Below are 24,088 nucleotides of genomic sequence, written 5' to 3'. Positions count from 1 at the left end.
AATCGAGGGAAGTCAGTGTAGCTTGTTCCAGGGGAGCTGCCTTTAGCCAAACATACAGAAGAACTTTCTTTCCTTTTTTATTTTTTTGTGGATGACTTACCCTTTTTATCCCTTACTCTTACATAAACTTAAAAAAGACAGAAAATCAAAGATAAGTAAATTATTTTCAGCTGTACCAAAGTTTAAGAACTTAAATTTGAGACAGCTTTATCAGTTGACTTTTCTTTGAGAGGGTTTTAAGTAAGTTTAGTTGTGAAGACCATTACAAAGGTGGAAGAACTTTCTTACAGTAATAACTGTCTGATAGTAGAATGGTCTGCTGGGGGATGTAGTTGCTGAAAATATTGAGACTGAAGTTAGACGTTTGTCTGCCAGGGAAGTGATGGAAATAGACACCCTCTGTAATGGGTCAAAGGTTCAACCAGAGTGCTTTCATAAAGCACTGGGAAAAGGAGGACTGTGCAGAGGTGGAAAGATATTAAATACGGCCAAACCACTTTACTTTCCTTTTTTTTTTTTTTTTTTTTTGGCTGCACCGCATGATTTGCAGGATTTTAGTTCCCGGACCAGGGATTGAAGCCACGCCCTCGGCAGTGAAAGCACCGGGCCCTTGGACTGCCAGGGAATTCCTTTTTCTTTTTTAATATTTATTTATTTATGGCTGCATCGGGTCTTAGTTGCAGCATGTGGGATCTTTTTTTTTCTTTTTAAATATTTATTTATTTTTGGCTGCATTGGGTCTTCCTTGCTGTGTGCGGGCTTTCTCTAGTTGCGGTGAACGGGGGCTATTCTTCATTGCAGTGCACCGGCTTCTCATTGCGGTGGCTTCTTTTGTTGCGGATCTCGGGCTCTAGGCACGCGGGCTTCAGTGGTTGTGGCACGCAGGCTCAGTAGTTGTGGCACACGGGCTAAGTTGCTCCATGGCATGTGGGGATCCTCGTGGACCGGGGCTCAAACCCGTGTCCTCTGCATTGGCAGGTGGATTCTTAACCAGTGTGCCACCAGGGAATCCCGGCATGCAGGATTTTTCATTGTGGCCCATGGGCTCCAGAGTGTCTGGGCTCTGTAGTTGAGGCACGCAGGCTCTGTAGTTGTGGATCATGGGCTCAGTAGTTGTGGCACGTGGGCTTAGTTGCTCCTCAGTACCTGGCATCTTAGTTCCCCAACCAGGAATCGAACCCACATCCCCTGTATTGGAAGGTGGATTCTTAACCACTGCACCACGAGGGAGGTCCCTATACTTTCTTTTTTAATACCAATGATATTGTGTCTCTTTAGGAAGTTGAGTTCAGTAAACTCCACGTGTACTTGAAACTCCTCCAGTGATTGAGAGATCAAGGGCAAAGACTTTTTACGGACTTGGTAATCATTAAACAACCACAATATTTCCCTGACTGTGATTAAGAAAAGCCTATAGTATGTTTCTGATTATAAAAAGAATGCATTATTGTAGAAAGTTTATTTGATTATTGTAGAAAGTTTGTCAGCTCTAGGGAAATGGAAATCATTGATAATTGTATCACTCTGACATACTCCTGTTAACATTTTGAGATGTTTCCTTTTACTCTCTTTAAAAAACTAAACAAACAAAATGAAAAGAAAAAGACTCTTTCTCAACCCTCTACCTTCTAGTCCTGTTCTCCAGAGGCTGCCATTTAAAATTGTTTTGATGGTTACGTCCATATCTATAAATAATGTGTTTATACCTGTATTTCTTGATCCATCAACTTCAAAAAATATCTATTTCTGTCCTCTATGAAAGACAAAGAATTTAGCTCATTGACCCAACTCCCTAGCTTCCTTTTTCTCTCTTCCTTTCTCTCAGTCTTTTAATTTTGTGTGATTATGTTCTGTTCTTCTGTAGGTTACCTTTATACCTAAAAGTAATCTGCCATCAATTTTATTGTATTTATTTGGCCGCGCCACACAGCTCGCAGCACCTTAGTTCCCCGACCAGGGATTGTACCTGAGGCCACGACAGTGAAAGTCCTGAATTCTAACCACTGGATCGTCAGAGAACTCCCCTCCCCCTCCTCTTTTTTCCCCCATCAATTTTAGGCTCTAGTTCTTCCTTTCTTTTTCCTTATTTCACATATAACATTGTATAAGTTGAAGGTGTACAGTGTGTTGATTAGATACGTTTATATATTGCAATATGATTACCACCATACTGTTAGCTAACACTTCTATCATGTCACATAATTATCTTCTTTGTGTGTGTGTGAGAACATTTAAGATCTAGTCTATTAGCAACTTTGAAGTATGTGATACAGTATTTTGACTATAATCACAAGCTCATGACAAACTTGCAGTTAGAAGATAAATAAGTTCTGGAGATCAAATGAGATTTTTTTTTCAGTTTATAGTCTTTTTTAAAACTGAGGCATAATTGACATATAACATTATATTAGTTTCAGCTGTTACAGCATAAGAATTTGAAATGATCACTACAATAAGTCTAGTTAACACCCATCACCATACATAGTTACATAATTTTCTTGTAATGAGAACTTTCAATGTCTACTTTCTTTTTTTTTATAAATTTATTTTTATTTTTGGCTACCTTGGGTCTTCATTGCTGCAGGCGAGGTTTCTCTGGTTGTGGCGAGCGGGGGCTGCTCTTTGTTGCGGTATGGGGGCTTCTCATTGTGGTGGCTTCTCTTATTGCAAAGCACGGGCTCTAGGCATGCGGGCTTCAGTAGTTGTGGCTCGTGGGCTTAGTTGCTCCGTGGCATGTGGGATCTTCGGGGACCAGGGCTGGAACCCGTGTCCCCTGTATTGGCAAGTGGATTCTTAACCTTGCGCCACCAGGGAAGCCCTCAATACCTACTTTCTTAACAGTACTGTATTGTATATTTGAAAGTTCTAAACTATAGTCACCACGCTGTACATTATATCCTCATCTCAATGCCCCTTTGTGTAAGACAAGAGATTTAGCGCTCCCAGTAAAATTTTCAGAAAGAGCAATAGTAAATAAAGTCTCTAGGTTCTTGCTTTCTGAAAATGTTGATCTGACTATGGAATGCTAGGTTCAAAAAAATTTTTTTTTGAAGTTTGAAGTTGTTGCTATGTTGTTCCCCCAAGTCCTGTGCTACCAAGTTAGAATTCTTCTCATTCCTTGTTATCCTCTCTAGAAGCTTTATCCTCTTTATTCTTGATGTCCTGAAATTTCATAAGAGTGTCTACGTGGGTCTCTTTTCATTCAATGGGTTCTATACTTTTAACCGAAAGACTCATGTCTTATCTCTGAGAAATTTTTATATTATTCTTTTCATTTCCTTTCCTCTAATTCTAAAATTCCCTATCTCTAGAACTTCTTGTTAGATAGATGTTGGACTCGCTGAATTGACCCTCCTTCTCAACTCTTTAGAATTTCTTTTTCTCTTTTCCCCTCTGTTCTGGGAGATTTTCCTAATTTTTTCTTTTAATCCTCCTAAAGAGCCTTTATTTTAGCAATAATGGGATTGATTCCTAAGAATTCTCTGCTAAATAATAGAGCTTATCCTATTAGTTAAAGGTGCTTTCTTTGCTGGTTTTAATTATAAAGGGCCCAATATCTCCTCCTGAGCCATTCTGGATGAATGAGGCTTATGGAATGAGTAGGCATAGATGGATGGGAGTAGGGAGGGGTGAGGGTAGGGGAGCTGATACTAAAGATCTTCATCTTGAGGGATAAGGTACTGGTGGACCTCCTCAGTGGAGGTAATAATTCTCCCTCCTGATGGGTGGGCGGTAGTCCTTTAGAACAAAAAGATGTGTATCATGTCTTATGAGCTTATAGTCCAAATATTTGACAGACTTGGAGTCATCTTAGGGTCACAGAGTTGCAGTCATTAACTTCAAAGTTTATATGGCGAGAAGGCTGGGAGTAATGACCAAGGAAAGGGAATAGTGCCGTCCCAGTTGGGTTGGAGGAATTCCCCCTTTAAATCTATTTTATTAGTTATCTATTGCTATGGAACAAATTAGTCCAAAACTTAGCGGCTTAAAGATAAACTTTTTTTTTTTTTAAATTTCAGTTTCTATGGGTCAGAGATTTGGGAGCAGCTTACCTGACTTCAGGGTCTGTCATGAGGTTGCTGTTATTAATATGCAGACTCTGCCTAAGGTCACCTGAAGGCTTGACTGGGGCTAGAACATCTGCTTCTAAATTGACACACCCACATGGCTTTTGGCAGGAGGTCTCAGTTCCTTACCAAGTGGACCTCTCCATAGAGCTACTTGAGTGTCCTCACGATGAGGCTGGAAGTTTACCTTGCTGTGAGTGATCTGAGAGAGAGAACAAAGAGGAAGCCACATTGTTTTCTATGACCTAATCTTGGAAGTCGCACACTGTCACTTCTGCCATATTCTATTTATTACAAGTGAGTCAGAGCTCAGCCCATACTCAAGGGAAGGGGAACTAAGCTATCTTTTGAAGGGAGGAGTATTGGAGAATTTGTGGACATATTTTAAAACCATGACAATCAACGTTCCTTAACAACACTTAGTATACTTTGAACTTTATTCCATTACTTGAACTATATATATCATTGATTCCATAATTATTGAGTGTGTTATCTGAATCATTGCCTACCATTTTTATTGAAGTATAGTTGATGTACAATGTTATATAAGTTACAGATGTACATATAGTGATTCACAATTTTAAAGGTGAATACTCCATTTATAGTCATTATAAAATATTAGCTATATTCCCCATGTTGTACAATATATCCTTGTAGCTTATTATACACTTAACAGTTTGTTCCTCTTAATCCCCTACCCTTATATTGCCCCTCCCCTCTTCCCTCTCCCCACTGGTAACCAACTAGTCTGTTCTCTGTGAGTCTGCTTCTTTTTTGATAACAAAAAGAATATAATATAAATTCTCTAGTTTGTTATATTTTTTAGATTCCACATATAAGTGATATCTTACAGTATACGTCCTTCTATGACTTATTTCACTAAGCATAATGCCCTCCAGTTCTATCCATGTTGCTGCAAATGGCAAAATTTCATTCTTTATTATGGCTGAGTAGTATTCCATTGTGCGTGTGTGTGTGTGTGTGTGTGTGTGTGTGTGTGTGTGTGTGTGTGTGTATCACATCTTTATCCATTCATCTGTTGATGGACACTTAGGTTGCTTCCATATCTTGTGCTACCTACTATTTTTACCATCCATTACTGGGAATCATTCTATTCTTAAGAATGATAGCTTCCTAACGGTGTTTTTTTTGCCTTCTCAGGTGCTTGTTGGGTTTCTTCTTATTCTGGCAGTCATAGATCTGGCCCTTGCACTCACAGAAGACACTGGACAAGCCACAGTCCCTGCCGTTAGATATACCAATCCAAGCCTCTACCTGGGCACATGGGTGAGGCCCATCATCACTTCTATCCTGTTTATCTTCTCTTTACTCATAGCCATCCAGCTGAAATTTTCTCCTATGGAATGAAATAAAGTCCAATTTCATCTACCTTTTTCAAGGGACCTATGATGAAGCAAAGCTTGGTTGTAATAGGGTGAAAACAATTTTAGCTTTTCATTTGCTTTTAAACACTACTTTTAATGCCTTCTTCCTAAGGTAAGTATTAGCTTTAATGATTAACATGTAACTTATGCCCTCATATCTTGCCATCTAAGGATCACAGATGAAATCCAAGTTTCTTGATGTAAAAGAATTTTCTACATGCTGTAAACATTATTTTTAAGTTGATTGGTGACTCTAATCAATGGATCACTGAGTCTAGACTTGTTTTTGTAAATTTGATGACAGAAAATTATGTCTCTCCTACAGGCAGGGTTTTTTGTGGGGGGAGGGAGAGCTGTACAGTGTTTAAAAAAAACAATTGAATTCGTTACCATCATTTTATTTTATTTATTTTTTATTTTTGGCCGTGTCAAGCGGCTTGTGGGATCCTAGTTCCCCAACCAGGGATCAAACCCAGGCCCCCAGCAGTGAAAGTGCCAAGTCCTAACCACTGGACCGCCAGGGAATTCCCATTACCATCATTTTTGTTTTTTTGTTTTTGTGGTACGCAGGCCTCTCACTGTCATGGCCTCTCCTGTTGCGGAGCACAGGCTCCGGACGCGCAGGCCCAGCGGCCATGGCTCACGGGCTCAGCCGCTCTGCGGCATGTGGGATCTTCCCGGACCGGGGCACGAACCCGTGTCCCCTAGCATCGGCAGGCGGACTCTCAACCACTGCGCCACCAGGGAAGCCCCGTTACCATCATTTTGAAAGAGGAAGATACAACATAATTATTTTGATTCCTAAACTTTCTTGAAAAATCAGAATGCCTGGCAACTTTGGGCCGACATTCCCACAGGGCAGCGGTCAGCTAGGACTGAGTAGCAGTTGGTTGCATTAGACCAGGTATGTGCTCAGTACTGTCCTCCACCCTCACTTCACTCAGTAACATGCTCTGCTTGGCCCCTGTAAGGACTTCGTTTTGTCACTGTTGTTATAAAACAGAGAAGAGTCTAGAGAGCAGTGCGCTGGAGCCAGCTCACGGAGCTGACTGCGCCTCTCTTCCCAATCCTGAGTCTGGTGACATCATGTTGGAGATTGAAATCCACCACGGTGGGAGCATTTATACCATGGAAATTCACACATGCCACAAATCATGGCTTTGTTTTCAGAATGCCAGTTTACTAGCACAGCACTGGGTCTGGGAAAACAACATTTAATTAATTATAACTAAGTGAATAATGCGAGGCAAAGTTTTTTGTTGTTGCTAATTGCTTAGTCTAATATTATTAGAAAATATTGTGATAAGACGCCTTGCACCTATTCAGCAGAATCTGCCTCCCCAACCTGATTACTGTAGTGCCTGAAATTATTTTCTTGGGCCTCAGAAAGATTTTTCTGGCTCCCAAAGTTATTCCATTTAGATGCAGGTGGTGACCCTCTGCGTTCCTCTGACCCTCTGCCCAAGTGTGGTGAATAGAGATGGGATAGAGAAGGGAGTTCCAGAGAGAGCACTGGGGTCCTGAAAGAAAAAGTCGGATGGTATCAGGGAGGAAATGTACTATTTGGCGTCAGATTAGTTACAACAATCTCCCCCTTCAGCCCCCGTTTCTTCCCCTGTTCTCTGACATCCTTCTTGCCTCTTGTCCTTGGTGTTAGTGACAATATTTTTCAAAACATGATGTGAATTTCTCGCCAGATCCTGGTTTTGCTGATCCAACACAGCAGGCGATGGTGTGTACAGAAGGACTCTTGGTTCCTGTCCGTGTTCTGGATTCTCTCAATACTCTGTGGCACTTTCCAGTTTCAGACTCTGATCCGGACACTCTTAAGGGTAAGGAGGAAAGAGATGGTGATATGAGGAGGTACCGCTGGGCAACTTCTAAGTTGGAGTAAATGACATAAGGTAAATTGAGTTGCAGGGTAGGATTGTATTTAGGGGATTTGATGATAGACTTTAATCACAAGCATTCATACATAGGGGCTGTTTAGACTTAATTCAGATAAAAGGCTCATTTTCTTTGTCCCCTCCCATAGGGCAGCAACCCTAACCTGGCCTATTCCTGCGTGTTCCTCATCTGCTATGCACTCCAGATCCTGGTCCTGATCCTTTCAGCATTTTCAGAAAAAAATGACTCCTCAAAAGTGAGACTCTAAATATGACCCCTTCATATATTATTTAATTGGATGGTATCTTGACAGATGTAACTTGGCGATGTCTAGGTCTCATGAAGGTCCCCCAAGCCCAGAATATAGTAGTATAGTCCATTTTGTGATGTAAGGAAACAAAGTGACTAGAATTTGGAAGCACTGACTTCTTTTTTTTTTGGTGGTACGCGGGCCTCTCACTTCTGTGGCCTCTCCCGTTGCGGAGCACAGGCTCCGGACGCGCAGGCTCAGCGGCCTTGGCTCACGGGCCCAGCCGCTCCGCGGCATGTGGGATCTTCCCGGACGGGGGCACAAACCTGTGTCCCCTGCATCGGCAGGCGGACTCTCAACCACTGCGCCACCAGGGAAGCCCGGAAACACTGACTTTTATATTGACCCACCAAGCTTCAGCATAGACAGTTAATTCCTACATCTATGCCAAAAAGTCTGGTTATCATTCTACTGGTGACCTTAGCGTCTCCAAACAAACACGTTGACCAGCCTACTTCAGTGTCATGTCTAGTTTCTAGCACAACATCATATTTAGAAAACTCAGCTTCTGATTTTAGAGTTCCATAGAATCCTGTTTCTAATTGATTTACTGTCTGATTTTTTGTATGTCTTGCAGCATCCTTCAACCACAGCTTCATTTCTGAGTAGCATCACCTTTAGTTGGTATGACAGGTAGGAAATACCTGGAGTGTGGCTTGTCTATATCCCTCCCCCCTCCCCCTCCTGAAAGTGATGGAAATCTTAATTTTAAAAGTGCCTGCCATGGCTTCCATTTCTCCTCTACTTAGCGTCAGAGAATGTTAAAACATACAGATCAGTTTACTGCAGTCCCTTCACTGGGCAGATGGGGAAGCTGAGGAGAGAAAGGAGGGGGGTTTGCTCTTGGTAGCCTGAGGAGTTCCATGAAAAAAAAAGGATAGGAGGAAAAGGAGGCAGTAGGACAGGAAAAGGGAAATTTGGGGTCAAGGAGTGTGGCACAGACTCGGGTAAGGGATGAAATAGCTGTTCTGGGCTTCCAGAGGATCTGCAGCAGCCGTCCTTGGCCTTTGTAGTTCCACGGACCCCTTTGGCAGCCTGGTAACACCCATGAATCCCTTCTCAGATGATGTTTTAAATGTGTACAATAAAAGACATGGGATTATAAAGGGAAACAAATACATTGAAATGTAGTTACCAAATTTGTGATATAGTAATACATGTGCTTCTTTATTAATGCATTAAATATCAAGACCTAATGCTGGCTGGGTTTAATAGTTTCAAAGCAGTGATGAGTGTAAATGAGCCATGAAAACATCTGTGACTTTTGTTACCTGGTAACAAAGGCACAAGTACTCTGTTTTAGAACTGTGGTGGGTTGACTACATTCATATTAGAAGGAAAGGCTAAATTTCAGTTAGAAGCTAATAAAAGTAAAGATGTAATTTATTTTCCATCCATGTTCTCAAATCCCAGGTTGAGGAGCCCTGATCTAGAGAGAGAGTATTAGAGGCACCCCCAGGTCTGCTCAGTTCCTTAAGGGCATCATGGAGGCTCCTCAGGGAGATGCCAGGGCAGCAGAGAGGCAGCCAGTGTTTGAGAAGGAAGGAACAGGATCGGGGGAGGTGATGCGCTTTTGGCTCTCAATTCAGTAGGACTTCTTCCCCTTCTCTTGTTTTCTCCCACCTTCCATCACCCCCACCCACTCCCTTTTCTGCTCTCCCCACTCCTTTTTCGAGTTCCAAGAGCGAGCTAGGAGCTGGGATAGTAGAGCAAGGGAGAAGCCCCATTCTTCTGTCCCTCCATCCTGGGACTGGATGGTTTTGACAGAGGCAGCGAGGAGACAGCCTCTGGTCCCACCTGCAGGGCCTCAGCCTGTGGGTCACTCTTGTTCCAGCATTGTTCTGAAAGGCTTCAAGAAACCTCTGACGCTTGAAGATATCTGGGATATTGATGAAGAGACTAAAACAAAGACACTAGTCAGCAGGTTTGAAAAGTACATGGCAGGAGAGCTGCAGAAGGCCCGGCAGGCATTCCAGAAACGGCAGCAGAAGAACTCCCAGCGGAACCCTGGAGCCAGGCTGCATGGTTTGGATAAGAACCAGAGTCAAAGCCAAGATGTCCTTGTCCTGGTAACTTTCCCACGAGTGTCTGTTCGAATGTGCTGTATGTCTTTGGCATGAGGACACCAATGTCCTGGTGAATCTGTCCTTTCATTTTGACAGCACTTTATACTTTGCAGTGCATTTTATATTATTAGTAATATTCACAATACTAATAGTACCTTAGTGATGGATACATGGGAGTATAATGTAGTACTGATCTCTCTCATTTGGGGTATATTTGAAATTTTCCACAATAAAATGTTTTTTTAAAATAGAAAAATAAAAGAATACCTTAGCATTACTAGAATCTGCACATTGGTGGGATTTAGCATTAGCAGCTAATTTATTTTTTTATTCACTTGAAAATATTTATTGAGTACCACTGTGTGTCAGAGACCATTCTGGGCACAGGTATAAGGATCAGCCTGAAAGAGTATTAAGAAAACATGTTAATGTGTCTGGCGTGAAGTGCTTCCTTAGAGTAACAGGAGAGGCTTCTCAGAGGAGATGACATTTGGGTAAAGATCCAAGCGATGAAAAGAGCCCATGAGAAGGAAGCGTATTTCACTCAGAGGGCGCAGGATGGGGGAAGCCGAGAGGGGAACATGGTTGGCTTGTTTGAAGAAGAGAAAGAGGATGAGGGAGCATGGAGAGAGAGGCTGAGTGAGGGGTGAGGTGAGCTCAGGGAAAGGGGCAGGGATTAAGGGGTGTAGACCCTCATGGGCCATGGTGAGGAGCCTGGATTTTATTTTAACTCTGATGGAAAGCCGGTGGAAAGTTTTGAGCAGAGGCGTAATGCAGTCAGATTTACATTGTTAAAAGCCCACTGAAGCAGCTGCCAGGAGAACGGATGGTTGGGAGGCAAAAGTGGAAGCTGGGAAGCAGGTTGAGGCAGGTGTTCAGGCAAGAGACCGATCAGATGGGACCTTAGTGAGAGAAATTACAGGAGGATGTCACTGAGGCTGAGAGGCTGGAATTGGGGACCTGGTGGGGACTCCTGAGACAGGAAAAGGAAGAGGCTGGAGAGTGGGTGGTGATATCCCATGTAGTAGATTCCCGGGGTCGCTGAAACAAAGCACCATGAATCGCGTGGCTTAAAACAACAGAAATGTATCGTCTCACAACTCAGGAGGCCAGAGATCTGAAATCAAAGCATCAGCTGGGCCATGCTCCCTCTAAAACCCGTAGGGAAGAAACCTTCCTTGCCTCTCCCACCTTCTGGGTTTTACCAGCCGTCCTTGGTGTTCCTTGGCTTGTGGATGTTTTCACTCCACTCTCTGCCTCTGTCATCATGTGTCCTCTTCCCCCATGTCTGTCTCTTCTTACAAGGACACCAGTCATATTGGAGTAAGACCCATTCCATGACGCACTCTAATGACCTCATCTTGATTACATCTGCAAAGGCCGTATTTCCAAAGAAGGGCACGTTCTAAGGCACCGGGGGTTAGGACTTCAACATAACTTTTGGGGGGATTCTATTCAACCCATAACATCCCACAATAACCATGAACAAGAAGAGAATGGAAAGGCTTTTAAGCATCCAAAAAATATATATATATAAAATCACGCCCATGCCCTTCCCTCCCACGATGCCCCACAGTCCCCCAGTCAGAGGCTGTTCTTTGCTTTTACATGGTATTCTCACCAGGTTTGTTGCCTGTTTTCCTAATCCAAAATAGATCCGAAGTATCAGGAGGGAGAGGGGGAACAGTGATAGCAGCTAAAGGGTGAATGGGATCAGGTAGTGGAGAGAAGACTGAAACCTGTACAAAGAGGGCAGCAGGGCTCGGGGGCTAACACTTGGGAACTGTTCAGTAAAGACAAAGTCTTCCACCACGCAGCTCTGCAAGCACTGATGTTGTCTTGTTTTGTACCCAGGAAGAAACTAAAAAGAATAAAAAGAAGTCTGAGACCACTAAAGACTTCCCCAAGTCCTGGTTGGTGAAAGCCCTCTTCAGAACTTTCTACGTCATCCTCCTGAAATCATTCCTGCTGAAGCTGGTGTATGACATCCTCATGTTCCTGAATCCTCAGCTGCTGAAGTGAGTCCCCAGGCCCTGGCTTGTCCTTGCAGGGCCTCCGCTGCCACTCTGCTTTTTGCCCCTTGTATATGCAGGCAGGAGACTATTATTGAGTTTCCATTTTTTTAAATGCTCATAATTTTCTTCAACCTTACAGCATTGTGTTCATGAAAAGCACAAGGCATTTTTCAAGATCTAAAATGATCTGAAAAATCATTTAGATCCTTTAGCCTCCCTCTTTTCCACGTCCTTCTCCTCGTAGGAAGCCAGATGCTTCTTAGGGGTGCTTTCTTCTTAAACAGAACTGCTGTAAGCTGAGTCATGTCCAAAAGGTGGGCCTCATACCCCAGGAGAGGCTTGTACATAGTCTCTGTAACCTCATTGCTCCACAGTCACGCATTCAGTGGGAGGTTCGGGTTAATCATGACAGGACTTCAGTCTGCCAGGATCTATGGAATGGACTATCCTCCAGGGGAAACCCTTCTAACTCACGCTGGATACAAGTCCTAATTCCTTTCCAGGAATCAATCAACTTGCTACATAACATCCTCTTTTACCAGAGGGTAGGGAAAGAGAGCGTCAAAGAAAGCATTGCAGTGGCAGCTTTGTGGAGCACACGTTATCCCGTCTCACAGTCATGGGTCGTCAACCCTTAGCCCTTGCTGCCTATCTCCAAAAAAGGCAAGAGTGCTGGCATGGCTGTGGAGCTCAGTCTTCCAAGAGCATTGAACAATTCTGGTCACTTTTGTTACCAACCGGGTAGGATAGCGTAGCTGGCTGTGCACAAGGAGGGTGAAGAGCCCTTGGAGGCTTGACGGCGCCACTTACTTGGTTTTGCTCTGGCAGATTGCTGATCTCCTTTGCAAATGACCATGACATATATCTGTGGACTGGGTATCTCTACTCAATCCTCTTCTTCGCCGTGGCCCTCATCCAGTCTGTCTGCCTTCAGTATTACTTTAAACTGTGCTTTATGCTGGGCATGAAAGTACGGACCACCATCATGGCTTCTGTATATAAGAAGGTAAGTGGAATATGCCAGGCATCACCAAAGAAAATCCCCTTTGTAAACGTGAGCATTTCCTCCCAGATTGAGGAAAATTTGATGGAAATGATAATTGACCTCAACACTGGATTTTGGCTAAACACACAGCCTTCTTTAGATATATCTTTGGAGATGAAGATGAAAAGTGTGTATACAGACATAGAGCGTCTGTGTGTGGGGGGTGGGGTGCACTCCAGGGAAAAGCCGGCAAGCTGTTCTCTGCCCAGGATCTGCCTTTCAGCTTTGAAGGCTTGCATACCATCCCTCTCTTCCTTCCTCTCTCCACAAGGTGACAACACCTTGGGACAGAATGTAAAGTCAGAAAAGAAGCTGGCCAAGGGCAGACTCTTCAAATCACCAACATTTAAACGAAATACTACATGAAACTTGGCTCATAAGACCTGGTGTGTCCCTCTCAAATCACAGTTTTGCCATAGACTAGAACGCTCTGTGAACCAGGACTCCACCTCCTCGGACTGACTTTTGCCTAGCAAGTTCTTTTTCTCAGTCTTGAGTAACGACCAACACGTCCTCTGCCTGATTCCTTTTTTGGATTTGTAAATACCTTCACACTGGTTACTAAGTTCTGCAGACTTGGGAGCTATTCCATTTCCTTAAGATGATTTTCCCCATCTTCCCTCTGACACGTTGCTTTTAATGTTTAACTTTCTCAGAGCAACTTTATTTCCCTCCGTCCTAGACACCAAGGTGAATTCTCATTTTTTCCCTTAAGAAATGAAAGTAGAGTCAAGTATATCTCAATTTAAAAAATAAATAAAAAGAAATGAAAATAGTGACTACAAGCCTGAGGAGAAAATTCATCCATTAGGAGATGATGATACTTTTTATAGGTCAGAACATCAGTCGGTTGCCTTTTCTTCCTCTTTTTCATCCACCACTGGAGTGTTCCATCATAGTGATTTCTCTGTTACAGTTCCTGATTTTATCCTTTGCTTTCCTCTCTTAAGACTCCAGTGTGTCTTTTGTCTTTGCTGAGTAGATGCTGACTCGTCGAGAGACCCAGAGAGGTGATCCAAATGTCTTTAGATCAGAAGTCTGGTCAAGTTCTTTGAACTCCCAGATACCCTCACACGGGAATTTGTCTTCTCCAAAATTAAAATTTTAATCCCCTTATTCCTTCTGGAGATACTGTATTTCTGCTGGTTTGCAGGATATGAGGTCACTAACCAGGCTGTCTCAGACATTTCTATGAACGTACACTTTTACAATTGTGATGATTCATTTCCACTACTTTGATTCTTAATATTGATATGTTCCAAGTTTTGCAACTGTTACAATCCATAAGGATAGAGCCCTTAATGAGACCTTCATTCAAATAAATATTGCTACTAAAATAGAATTTTTTTTAAAGATTTTGTTTGATGTGGACCATTTTTAAAGTCTTTATTGAATTTGTTACAGTATTGCTTCTGTTTTATGTTTTGTTTTTTTGGCCCCAAGGCATGTGGGATCTTAGCTTCCTGACCAGGGATCGAACCTGCACCCCGGGCATTGGAAGGCGAAGTCTTAACCACTGGACCACCAGGGAAGTCCCTAAAATAGAATTTAAAATTGACTAATTTTATATGTTTAGATTATGCTTCATTTATGAAATGTTATGAAACATTTTTTACATCCATTATCAATTCTTAGCCCTGGGAAGTAACTGCATTACCCCTAGTTTACAGAGAAGTAGGGCTTAGATCATTTCAATGCCTAGAATCACATAGACAGGACCTGCCTCTAGACAAGGACTATTGGGACTAAATTAATGACTTTACCACTTTACAAAGATTTATTGAAAAAAGAAAAGTATACTGATTACCTTGAAGGGTAATTAGATGTTACTTTTTGTTTTTGTTTTTCAATACCAAAGGGGAGGCATAGCAGTGAAATGATGTCTCTAGAACCTTGGTAGCCCAACATTTTAGGAAATTTCCTTCTTTTTACTGTACAACCAAGAATCCTGATATATTCTAAAGACTTTATTGATGGAGTAAGATGACAGTAGAGCTTCTAGGAGGAGGATGAAGGTGATCTCTAGGGCCACTCATAGCCCATATACTGCCTTGTGGGAATTAGAAGAGGGCTTTCATTCCTCTGGAAAGATGTAGCCCACACCAGAGGGTGGCTTGGTGAGCGTAGTACAAGCTGGTTTCATGCAGCCACCACCCACCCCCCAGCCCCTTGTCTGGGAGCATTTGTACAAGGCACTGCTGTAAGTGACAGACTGTGGGTGTCAGCCTTCTGATCTCTCTAACAAGAGAACAAAAGGCTCATGCTGCAAGATTCAGGCATCTAGATATTGCCCTCAAATTCCTGACAATAAGTCATTTTGCTTCCAGTGTGTGAACCCTGCAGCTTTCCTCACCATTCTAAGATCTCTGTCCTCCTTGGGAATGGTTGCAACCTCCTCACAGTGTGGCTCCAAATAACATTGCCACATTAAAGTCTGCAAGGCGAGAATGAATACATGCTTCTTCCTTTCATCCCTCCGTTCCTTCCATCCTTCAGTATTTGGTTTCCCTACTGTGTGCATGTGAAAGCGGTAGTGAATTGGACAGATTTAGCCCTTGTCCTTACAGAGTTTACAACTGGTGGAGAAATAGAAAAACAAAATTACACAGTGAAGTGTGGTGAATGTCATGGCAGAGGTAAGCACGGGTTGTTAGGGGAATACACAGGAGAAATATCTCACCTAAACTTGGGAGTCAGGGAAGTCTTCTGAGAAGAAGTTCCATCTAAGTTGACACTAAGAGATAAATAGGACTTTTCTGAGCAAAAAAAGTGTGTGGAGGAACAGATGTTGGGGAAGGTAGGAATAGCAGGAAAGAGTGGTCAAGAATGAGAGAACACTGTGTGTAAGATTTAGTGGCAAGGACTTCCCTGGTGACGCAGTGGTTGAGAGTCCACCTGCCGATGCAGGGGACATGGGTTCGTGCCCCAGTCCAGGAAGATCCCACATGTCGTGGAGCGGCTGGGCCCGTGAGCCATGGCCTCTGAGCCTGCGCATCCGGAGCCTGTGCTCCGCAGCGGGAGAGGCCACAGCAGTGAGAGGCCTGCGTACCTCAAAAAAAAAAAAAAGATTTAGTGGCAAGAAGATCCCAGCCCTTTGGAAAAGTTGTGTCCGTATGGAGCCCATCCTTCTACTGTCTTTCTCTTCCTTCTTGAATTTCCCCTCTCACTCCCCAGTATCCTTGGCCTTGTCCAGGTGTCCCAATTCCAATCTTTGTTTTTAGGCGCTGACTCTATCCAACCAGGCCAGGAAGCAGTACACCATTGGAGAAACAGTGAACCTGATGTCTGTGGACGCCCAGAAGCTCATGGACGTGACCAACTTCATCCACCTGCTGTGGTCAAATGTTCTACAGATTTCCTTGTCCATCTACTTCCTGTGGGCAGAGTTGGGACCCTCAGTCTTAGCAGGTGTTGGGGTGATGGTGCTCCTAATCCCAATTAATGGGGTAATTGCCACCAAGAATAGGGCTATTCAGGTAAAGAAACAGTCATTGGGGACATGTTTATGTTCTTCAAAGTCTAAAGTCTTTTATTTCCTCTCTTCTGACTTGTGATTGGAGTTTGAGCAATGCAAAGCTGGTAGAAGACTTGCCACTGTCTCGGATGAGTTTGGCTTTATCTTCCCTTTTCATCTTCTCACCACTCTTAGGGTTTATATACTCTGTCTTGATTCATGTTCCTCATTGGAAAGAGAAGAGCCGCCCAGGGACCCTGCATATAACTCTTACACCCTGCTCCACTGGGCTGTTCTTAGCACAGTGATTATTGGCCCTGTTTCTCCATGATAGTAATGCAAACCAGCCACACAGAGCAGTCACATGAGCAACCCAAACTTTAGGCCTAAATCCTGGCAATCAACCCTGCTACCACCGGGTAGCAGGGCTCCATGTGGACAGTTGTTAGCTATGCCAGCAATCATATTTTGGATGGGTGAACTCAGTGGCGTATGTCATTTAGTCCATTTGTTTTGCATTCATTTAGTTGCAAATATTTTAAAAATATTTTTTGTATATCCTATTTTGGGGGGAACACAGCAGCAAATTAGACAAGGCTCTTGCTCTTGTGGAACTTACGTTCTACTTGGGGTGGAGATTCAGGCCATAAACAAGTAAAAGCAAAGAAGGAAAATGTCAGTTATGATAAGTACTATGCAGAGAATTCAACAGGGTGATATGCTAGTGAGTGGGTGGGTGGCAGTGTTAGGTTATGGGATCAGGAATGACCTCTGTGAGGAGGGGACATTGAACTGAGCTCTGGACAACACCAACCTGAATGTGAAGGAGGAAGCCATGGAAAAAACAACCTAGGAGGAGGGCACAGTCGGGCCAAGGCTGTTCAGGTTCAGAAAGAAGGTGGGTGTGGCAGGGGTGGGGAGGCAAGGAGGAGAGTGGGAGAGACAGCCCATCGCTGGGCACCTCAAGTTCTCACCAAGTGACAGCCACAAGCACCACTGAGATTTAGTATCTGCAGCAAATCTGGACTCTCTCACATGGAAGTGTGTTCTGTGTTTGTTTCACTTTTTCCTGGCAGGTTAAAAATATGAAGTATAAAGACAACCGTTTAAAGATCATGAATGAGGTTCTCAGTGGGATCAAGGTAAGAAGCTGAGTGTAGGTGACTCTCTGGGCACAATGACGGCAACATTGGGTTCTTGGGCTTAACAAACTTGCTAGAGGTTGTGGACTTCTGCTTCTGGGCCTGTGATGTGTCCCATGACTTCTGATTCATTAGCCCAGAAGTCTCCTGTTTCTTGTCCTGGTACTCCTCTCAGGACCTCTTTTCATCATGATTTCTATTTAATTATGTTAAATGGCTTGTTTTGTTTTTGTATTTTACTGTAGAGATTGTCAAATGTGCACAAAAGTAAAGAGAATGGTTTAATGAAGCCCCATGGATTTATCACCTAGCCCCAGCAATTATCAGCGTGACCTAACTCGTTTCATCTATATCCCCACTCTCCACTTCATGCCCTGCTAGATTATTTAAAATCAAATCTCAGATATTTTGTCATTTCATTTGTAAATACTGGGTATGTATTTCTAAAATAAGGACTTCATTTTTTAACGTAACCACAATACCAATAGCATACCTGGAAAAAAAAAAAAAAGAACAGTCCTTTGATACCATTAAATTTCCCCAATTACCTCATACATGTCTTTTTAATTTAATTTTATTTTACCGTTGGTTAGTTTGAATAAGGATCCAAAAACTGTCCACACATGGCATTTAGTTGACAGTGCTTTTGATCTACAGTAGTCATTTGGTCATTTTAGAGAAAACAAGTTGTCTTGTTCCAATGTGTCTTGTAAATTGGTGGTTAGATCTAGAGGCTTGAGTATAATTTGGCCTGTTTGTTTCTTGTGTTTGTTTGTTTGGGGTGGGGTTGAGGGGCAAGGATACTTTCAGAGAGTGCTTGCTTCCTAACTTAGCGATGATGAGTGTTTATGGGGTCCAGGCGTTGTCAGCCTGACTCATCCCTTATTGTGTTTCCTGCTGTTCTTTCCCCAGAGTAGTGATTTGTGGCCCCGGCAGCACATTTCAATCCCCTGGGAAGTTTGTAAACCCACTGAGGCTTGGGGCCTACTTCAAACCATTTTTTTGGACTCTCTGGGGGTGTGTGTATATATATATATATTTTTTTTTTTTGAAAGCTCCCTAAGTGATTCTAATATGCAGCCAAAGTTGAAAACCACTGTCATAAAGGTTTTAGCAGCCACTGATAATCATTGCCTTATTCTGTTATTTCATTAGTAGTTGCAAAAGGGTGACGTTTTAATTCCATTATTCCTTTGCCATTGCTTAGCTGGAATTGTGTAATGAAGAATGATCTTTAATCAGCTAGTTGGTTACCCTAAAATAAAGTTTGTACAGGATAGGCAGGATAAATACAGGCTTCTTTCCTCTATTTACTAGATTTCAAAATAATGCATTTTCATCCCTCAAAGGTGACCAATAAATTCTTTTTTAATATATACGTTGTTTTTGAATTCATGGACTTTAATATTACCCTAAACCTCTTGAAAATGAAAAAGAGGCCCCTTTGAACATCCTGCTATTTCTCCACACAGAGCTCTATATGCCTTCTTGCCAATGTGGCAAGATGAAAACATAGACCTGGTTTCGGGTCTCAGCTCTACCACTCGCTAGGATGGTGACTTTGGGCAAGTTACTTAGTCTCTCTCAACCTGTTTCCTTATTGTTAAAATGGACGCAGTAATTCTGTTAGAGTAGGTGGCTACCTCTTCCTGGTTTGCCCAGAACTTTCTGGCTTTAGCACTGAAAGCCCCATATCCTGGGCAACCTTTAATCCCAGGCAAAGTGGGACAGTTGGTCACACTTAGGACTAAGTAAGATAATGTATATAGAACGTTGTATACCTAGTAAGTTGTCAACAAAGACAAGTTACCTTTCTGTAATCGCACTTTATAATCTGAATTTCTACTTCCCCAATTTTGGGGAGCATATCCTAAAACATGGGTGGATGGTATGCACCTGATGTCCTTTTGGGGCACCAGTGTAAGCTGTGCTGTTTTCTATCCTATTAGATCCTGAAATATTTTGCCTGGGAACCTTCATTCCAAAACCAAGTCCACGACCTTCGTAAGAAAGAGCTCAGGAACCTGCTGACGTTTGGGCAGTTGCAGTCTGTGATGATATTTCTCTTATACTTAACTCCGGTGCTGGTGAGTGACAGGAGTCAGTGGGCTGGGTCAGCTTCCTGGAGAAGAAGGTCTGTTTAGATAGACTGCCCGCACCTGTAGGCCTGACCCTGAAATCCAGGGGCTCATCAAGTCCTCATGCTGCTATTCCTACCTCATGTCCCCAAATCTAGTTTCACCCTTGTGCACAATTTGGTGGTCTTGCCGCCCAGAGCAAGTTTCCAGGGGGTTCAGCGTGAATGTGGTATCCAGGCATGGTCTGCGTGGGAAGGCTTCTCATCTTCTTGGGGAGGCCGCGTGGGTCTGTAGCGGAAGTAACACTGATAACAGGAGCCAGGAGACTCGAGCTCTGGTCCCAGCAATGCCATTAGTTGACTTTATGACCTCAGGCAAGATGTTTCCTCCTCTTCTGGGCTCAGGTTTCTCATCTGTAACATGGGAGGGTTGAGATAATCCCTAAGACTCCTTCAACTGTGACACAGTACTGTGTTCCTGAGACTTAGAACAAGGCTGCTTGATCCCTGTTAGGAAGAAATCACTGATGGCTTTGCTTTTCCAGGTGTCTGTGATCACATTTTCCGTTTACGTCCTGGTGGATAGCAGTAATATTCTGGATGCAGAAAAGGCCTTCACCTCCATCACCCTCTTCAATATCCTGCGCTTTCCCATGAGCATGCTTCCCATGATAGTCTCCACCATGCTCCAGGTGGGTAGGAACTCTCACTGCTAACTGATTAGCTCTGGTTAAAAGCCTTAGAGTCCAGAATGACTGGTCTGTCATATCTCATTTCTAGCTTCTGCTGGTGAACCTTCAATTAGAGAGATTTTTTTGGTCTCTGGAGACCAACAGTTTGATTTAGTAAAATCACAAGCTCATTGAGCCCCAGTTTTTCTGACTATAAACTGAGGATAATCATCCCAGTCTCATCCATCTCCTTGTGAGGTATTTATGGAGCATTAGGGAAACATGGCACAAAAGGAGAGAAAAGGCTTCTCTTTGGATGAAGCCACGTACATGGTGGTAAAACCAAACGCAACCTGGGAGCCTCAAGGTGTCAGAAAATGGGCCATAGGGAGTGTTTGGGTCCTGAAAACTGAGCACAGTCACTGAGATAGACCAGGTACCAGACCTCAGGAGGACGTTCACAGGGCAGGTGGCAGACTGGTGAGGCAGCCAGGATGACAAAGTGTGGCGACCTGCATTCATCCTGGAGGTGGCTGGCTTCAGACAGCTCAGGCCATAGGAAGGACTGGGGTTTAGGAAAAGACCTCTCCTGGTACTGGAGGGTGTTAAGGAAGGCTGATAGATTTGGCTGATAAATAACATGCTCTTTTTAGATTCAGATAGCTTATCGCATAGAGAGCAAAAGCGGGATCAGCAGTGGTGACAGCTCCCTGCATGACAAAGGGGCCTGATGACCATGGCATGTGGGCAGTGAGGCACCGTATGGGTCATGGACTCAGTTAAAGAAGAACATGCCAGGGGCCCAGTTACCAGAACCAGACAGAAGTTTTGTCTTAGAAGAAGGCAGAAGACAGTTTCTGGAACTAGGTCCAAAGAGAGCAGTAGAACTGACCTCCCCCCACACCACAGTGAGTTTTCTGAGGGGCTGAAATAGAGCATCTTAATTTCCCTCTGTTCAGAGTGGGCTGGCCCCCAGGGCTGAGGTGTGGCTGAATCACGCTGGGGAGGGGGGCTGAGGGTAGGGGGCCAGAGGTTCCAGGTGTGGCAAATAGCAAATCATGGGCAAGAAGCTTGGCAGGTTGACTATCTGCTTCCACATCCAAGGCTGATGATGGAGTCAAACTCCTCTACTTGTGCTTGTCACTGAGGTTTTTTTTTATCCTTTATGTCCTTCTCTAGGCCAGTGTTTCCGTAGAACGGCTAGAGAAATATTTGGGAGGGGATGACTTGGACACATCTGCCATTCGACATGACTGCAATTTTGGTAAGTGAATTTGGAAGTTGCATCCCATATATATTCACAGTGCTGGCACCAGTACTTTGCAGCAAGAAACTGATGGAAAGGGAAAGCTAGGGGACTTACCTTGCACCTATATTTGCACAGTATCCATACCATTATTACTTAAATTATGCTTTCATTTAGAACAGATTGCTTAGCCAGATTGCCAAGCTAAGCTGGGGCAGCTATTCTGAGGATAAGCAGGGAATCCTGCAAAGGATCTAGAAAACAAGTCAGAATGGAGCCAAGCATGTGGAATTGGGAAGACAGGCTGGAGTGAAAGAACACACAAGTTCTAAAGGTTTAAGGACTGGGGGGCATCATAGCCAGAAGGAGCAGTGGGTCTGGAATCCAGGGCAGGGAATGGCTGAGTTTATATTCAGAAGTGGAACTTATACGGGACTAGGCAACAGAGGGCCTGGGAATGTACCCAGACTGTCTGTAGATCAAGAATCTGGGCTACCAACAGGCTTGGGACTCCTAAGTAAAAAAAGGACATTGTATGCAGGCAACTCTTGGTATCATCCCAGGACCTTTCATTTGCCTCTTGTCAGCTCAGGAGTCAGCACCTGACAGAGGCAATCTTGGGCTCTGCTGGAGGAAGCAGTGAGGGACACGTGAAGGCTAAGAAAGGGCAGACAGACGTGTGGGGACCTACATCTGACTTAAAGAGGGGACTTTTTCTCAACAGACAAAGCTGTGCAGTTTTCTGAGGCATCCTTTACCTGGGACCACAATTCGGAAGTCACAATCCAAGAGTGAGTTGCCTCCTTTTCCTCTTGCTGTTTTTTAGGATTCTCCTTGCCAGGCTTGTTATTGAAAAATTCCATGTAATATAATACATGGGGAAACGAGCTATGTGCATGTGTTCAGTTAGAGACTAGTGCAGGCTAAACTCTTGGAGGGATGAACTGACAGCAAAGATCCTGAGCCCCTGTTCCTGTAACTACATCTGCTACCCTGCTTTCCTACTGTGGGACAGTGCGCGTCCAGCTGAGAGCCTATGAAGACATTTATTCTCCAGACTGGATGGAGGTAGTGCAGGGTTGGCAGGTAGCCTAGGTCTCTGGGTATGGTAGTGGATACACACAAGAACCTGAACGCAATTTAAGTTCATTTATTCACTTAAGAGTAGTAATCAAGAAAAATCTGCCTTCTTTGCCCAGAGTGGTTGTTGGGAGCTGCCTCTATAATCAACTTCAGATCTGGAATTTTTCATCTACATAACCCATTGTCACATTCCCCTACCTTAAGCCAACCCTTTCTTGCCACATTGCTGCATGTAATGTGTTCCTTAAGCACTGTATGTACTGGTACGGCCAACTCAGCCACTGAGCACAGCACCACAGAGCACACCGGGAGCCCAAGCAGGCCGGATATTTTCTTCACAACTGAGTATACCTGATCATCTCCCTGCTACACCCAGAACTTTCCACATTTCTCTCCTATTCCTTGATCCTTTAACATGGACTCTGGAGCTTGCCCCAGCATGTGTCAGGCAAGAAGCCCCACCTCTGAACCTTCCCAACCTGAAAGCCTCACTTTGCAGAGAGTAGAGTGGACATAGCTCCCACTTTGCTAGTAGGATAAGTCTGGAAGGAGTCCAGCTCAAGGGGCAGGTTCAGAAAGCCTGTGAACAAGTTCACCATGTTCCTAATGTTCTAGGGACTCACATAATAGGGCCAGAACAGAGAGTTTCCAGGAGCCTGGCCCAGTGTGGGCCCCTCCCCAGTCAGACTCAGCCAGATCTCCGGGGGAGGGGAGCAGGGAATCTGTGCTTTCAGCAAGTGTTTTATTGAATGGTTATTCTCATTGAATGGCCAATTTCGGGATACATTAATCTGGTCCAACCCCATTAGTTTAGAAACGAGAGTCCAGGAGAAGTGGCCCTCCAAGATCACATAGCTCGGCAGTGGCAGAGTTGGGACTTGAACCAATAGGGTCTTGTTCAGTGGTACCACGTTGGTTCTAAAATAATTTTTCCAGTGGAAACTCACATTTGGCACAAACAACTTATATATGAGGACTTACTCTCGAAACTCTTAGAGCAGAAAAAAAATCATTAGAGAAATACTTTGGAGTATTGTATATGCAAGACAAATTTTCCAATCTTGAGGGAAAATCTCCTAATAATCAGACTTCCTATGGAGCGTCTGAGAAGTGGCTTGAACTTCTCCTGAATAACACCCCTCCACACGCCCTTCTCTTTCAAGTGCACTTCTGTCTTTCAGCGTGAACCTAGACATTATGCCAGGCCAACTGGTGGCTGTGGTGGGCACTGTGGGCTCTGGGAAATCCTCCTTGATGTCAGCCATGCTGGGAGAAATGGAAAATGTCCACGGGCACATCACGGTCAAGGTGAGAAGGAATGCCAAGGAGAAGACTTCTGACACTCAAATGTGGTCTCTTGGCGCTGCCTTCTCATTGGGAGAATGAACTAGAATCTGATAACTACTCCTGTCATGTTGCTGTAGGTGAGGTCGTGGAGAAATGGTAGATTCTTTGCCCCACCCCACATATATAATCATACTCTGGGGTAGATTCTAAAAACCTGCATGTTTAATGAGCTCCCCAGGTGATTCTCATATGCATACTAAAGTTTGAAAACTTGAACAGATGTCTTCTATCAAAGTATAGGTAATTCTATATCTGTGTTTCTGAAAACCTCACGTTCTGCGAAACTGTACAAT

The 24,088-nt window shown here is 43.7% G+C and overlaps 1 protein-coding gene across 8 annotated transcripts in view; it reads left to right on the top strand.

Moving 5' to 3' along the window:
• The window catches only part of ABCC2 (ATP binding cassette subfamily C member 2), a 111,624-nt gene that overhangs the window by 4,450 nt on the left and 83,086 nt on the right, over window positions 1-24,088 (top strand). For all 8 annotated transcript variants that reach the window (XR_014326748.1, XR_014326749.1, XM_082854925.1 and 5 more), the window contains exons 3-16: window positions 5,229-5,354; window positions 7,150-7,284; window positions 7,488-7,595; window positions 8,227-8,282; window positions 9,484-9,718; window positions 11,570-11,733; window positions 12,559-12,736; window positions 15,997-16,251; window positions 17,306-17,371; window positions 19,321-19,458; window positions 19,994-20,140; window positions 21,299-21,383; window positions 22,090-22,156; window positions 23,630-23,756. Coding sequence is in view for 6 of the 8 variants with exons in the window: in XM_082854925.1 (XP_082711051.1) it covers window positions 5,229-5,354; window positions 7,150-7,284; window positions 7,488-7,595; window positions 8,227-8,282; window positions 9,484-9,718; window positions 11,570-11,733; window positions 12,559-12,736; window positions 15,997-16,251; window positions 17,306-17,371; window positions 19,321-19,458; window positions 19,994-20,140; window positions 21,299-21,383; window positions 22,090-22,156; window positions 23,630-23,756 (1,887 nt within the window). In the remaining 2 variants the exon portion in view is untranslated. The remainder of the gene's footprint in view (window positions 1-5,228; window positions 5,355-7,149; window positions 7,285-7,487; window positions 7,596-8,226; window positions 8,283-9,483; window positions 9,719-11,569; window positions 11,734-12,558; window positions 12,737-15,996; window positions 16,252-17,305; window positions 17,372-19,320; window positions 19,459-19,993; window positions 20,141-21,298; window positions 21,384-22,089; window positions 22,157-23,629; window positions 23,757-24,088) is intronic.

The sequence above is a fragment of the Leucopleurus acutus genome, assembly GCF_964270905.1.
Source record: "Leucopleurus acutus genome assembly, chromosome: 14".
In the NCBI taxonomy this organism is placed as follows: Eukaryota; Metazoa; Chordata; class Mammalia; order Artiodactyla; family Delphinidae; genus Leucopleurus; species Leucopleurus acutus.
The sequence above is the reverse complement of the archived record's forward strand: the minus strand, read 5'-3'. Positions and strand labels throughout refer to the sequence as shown.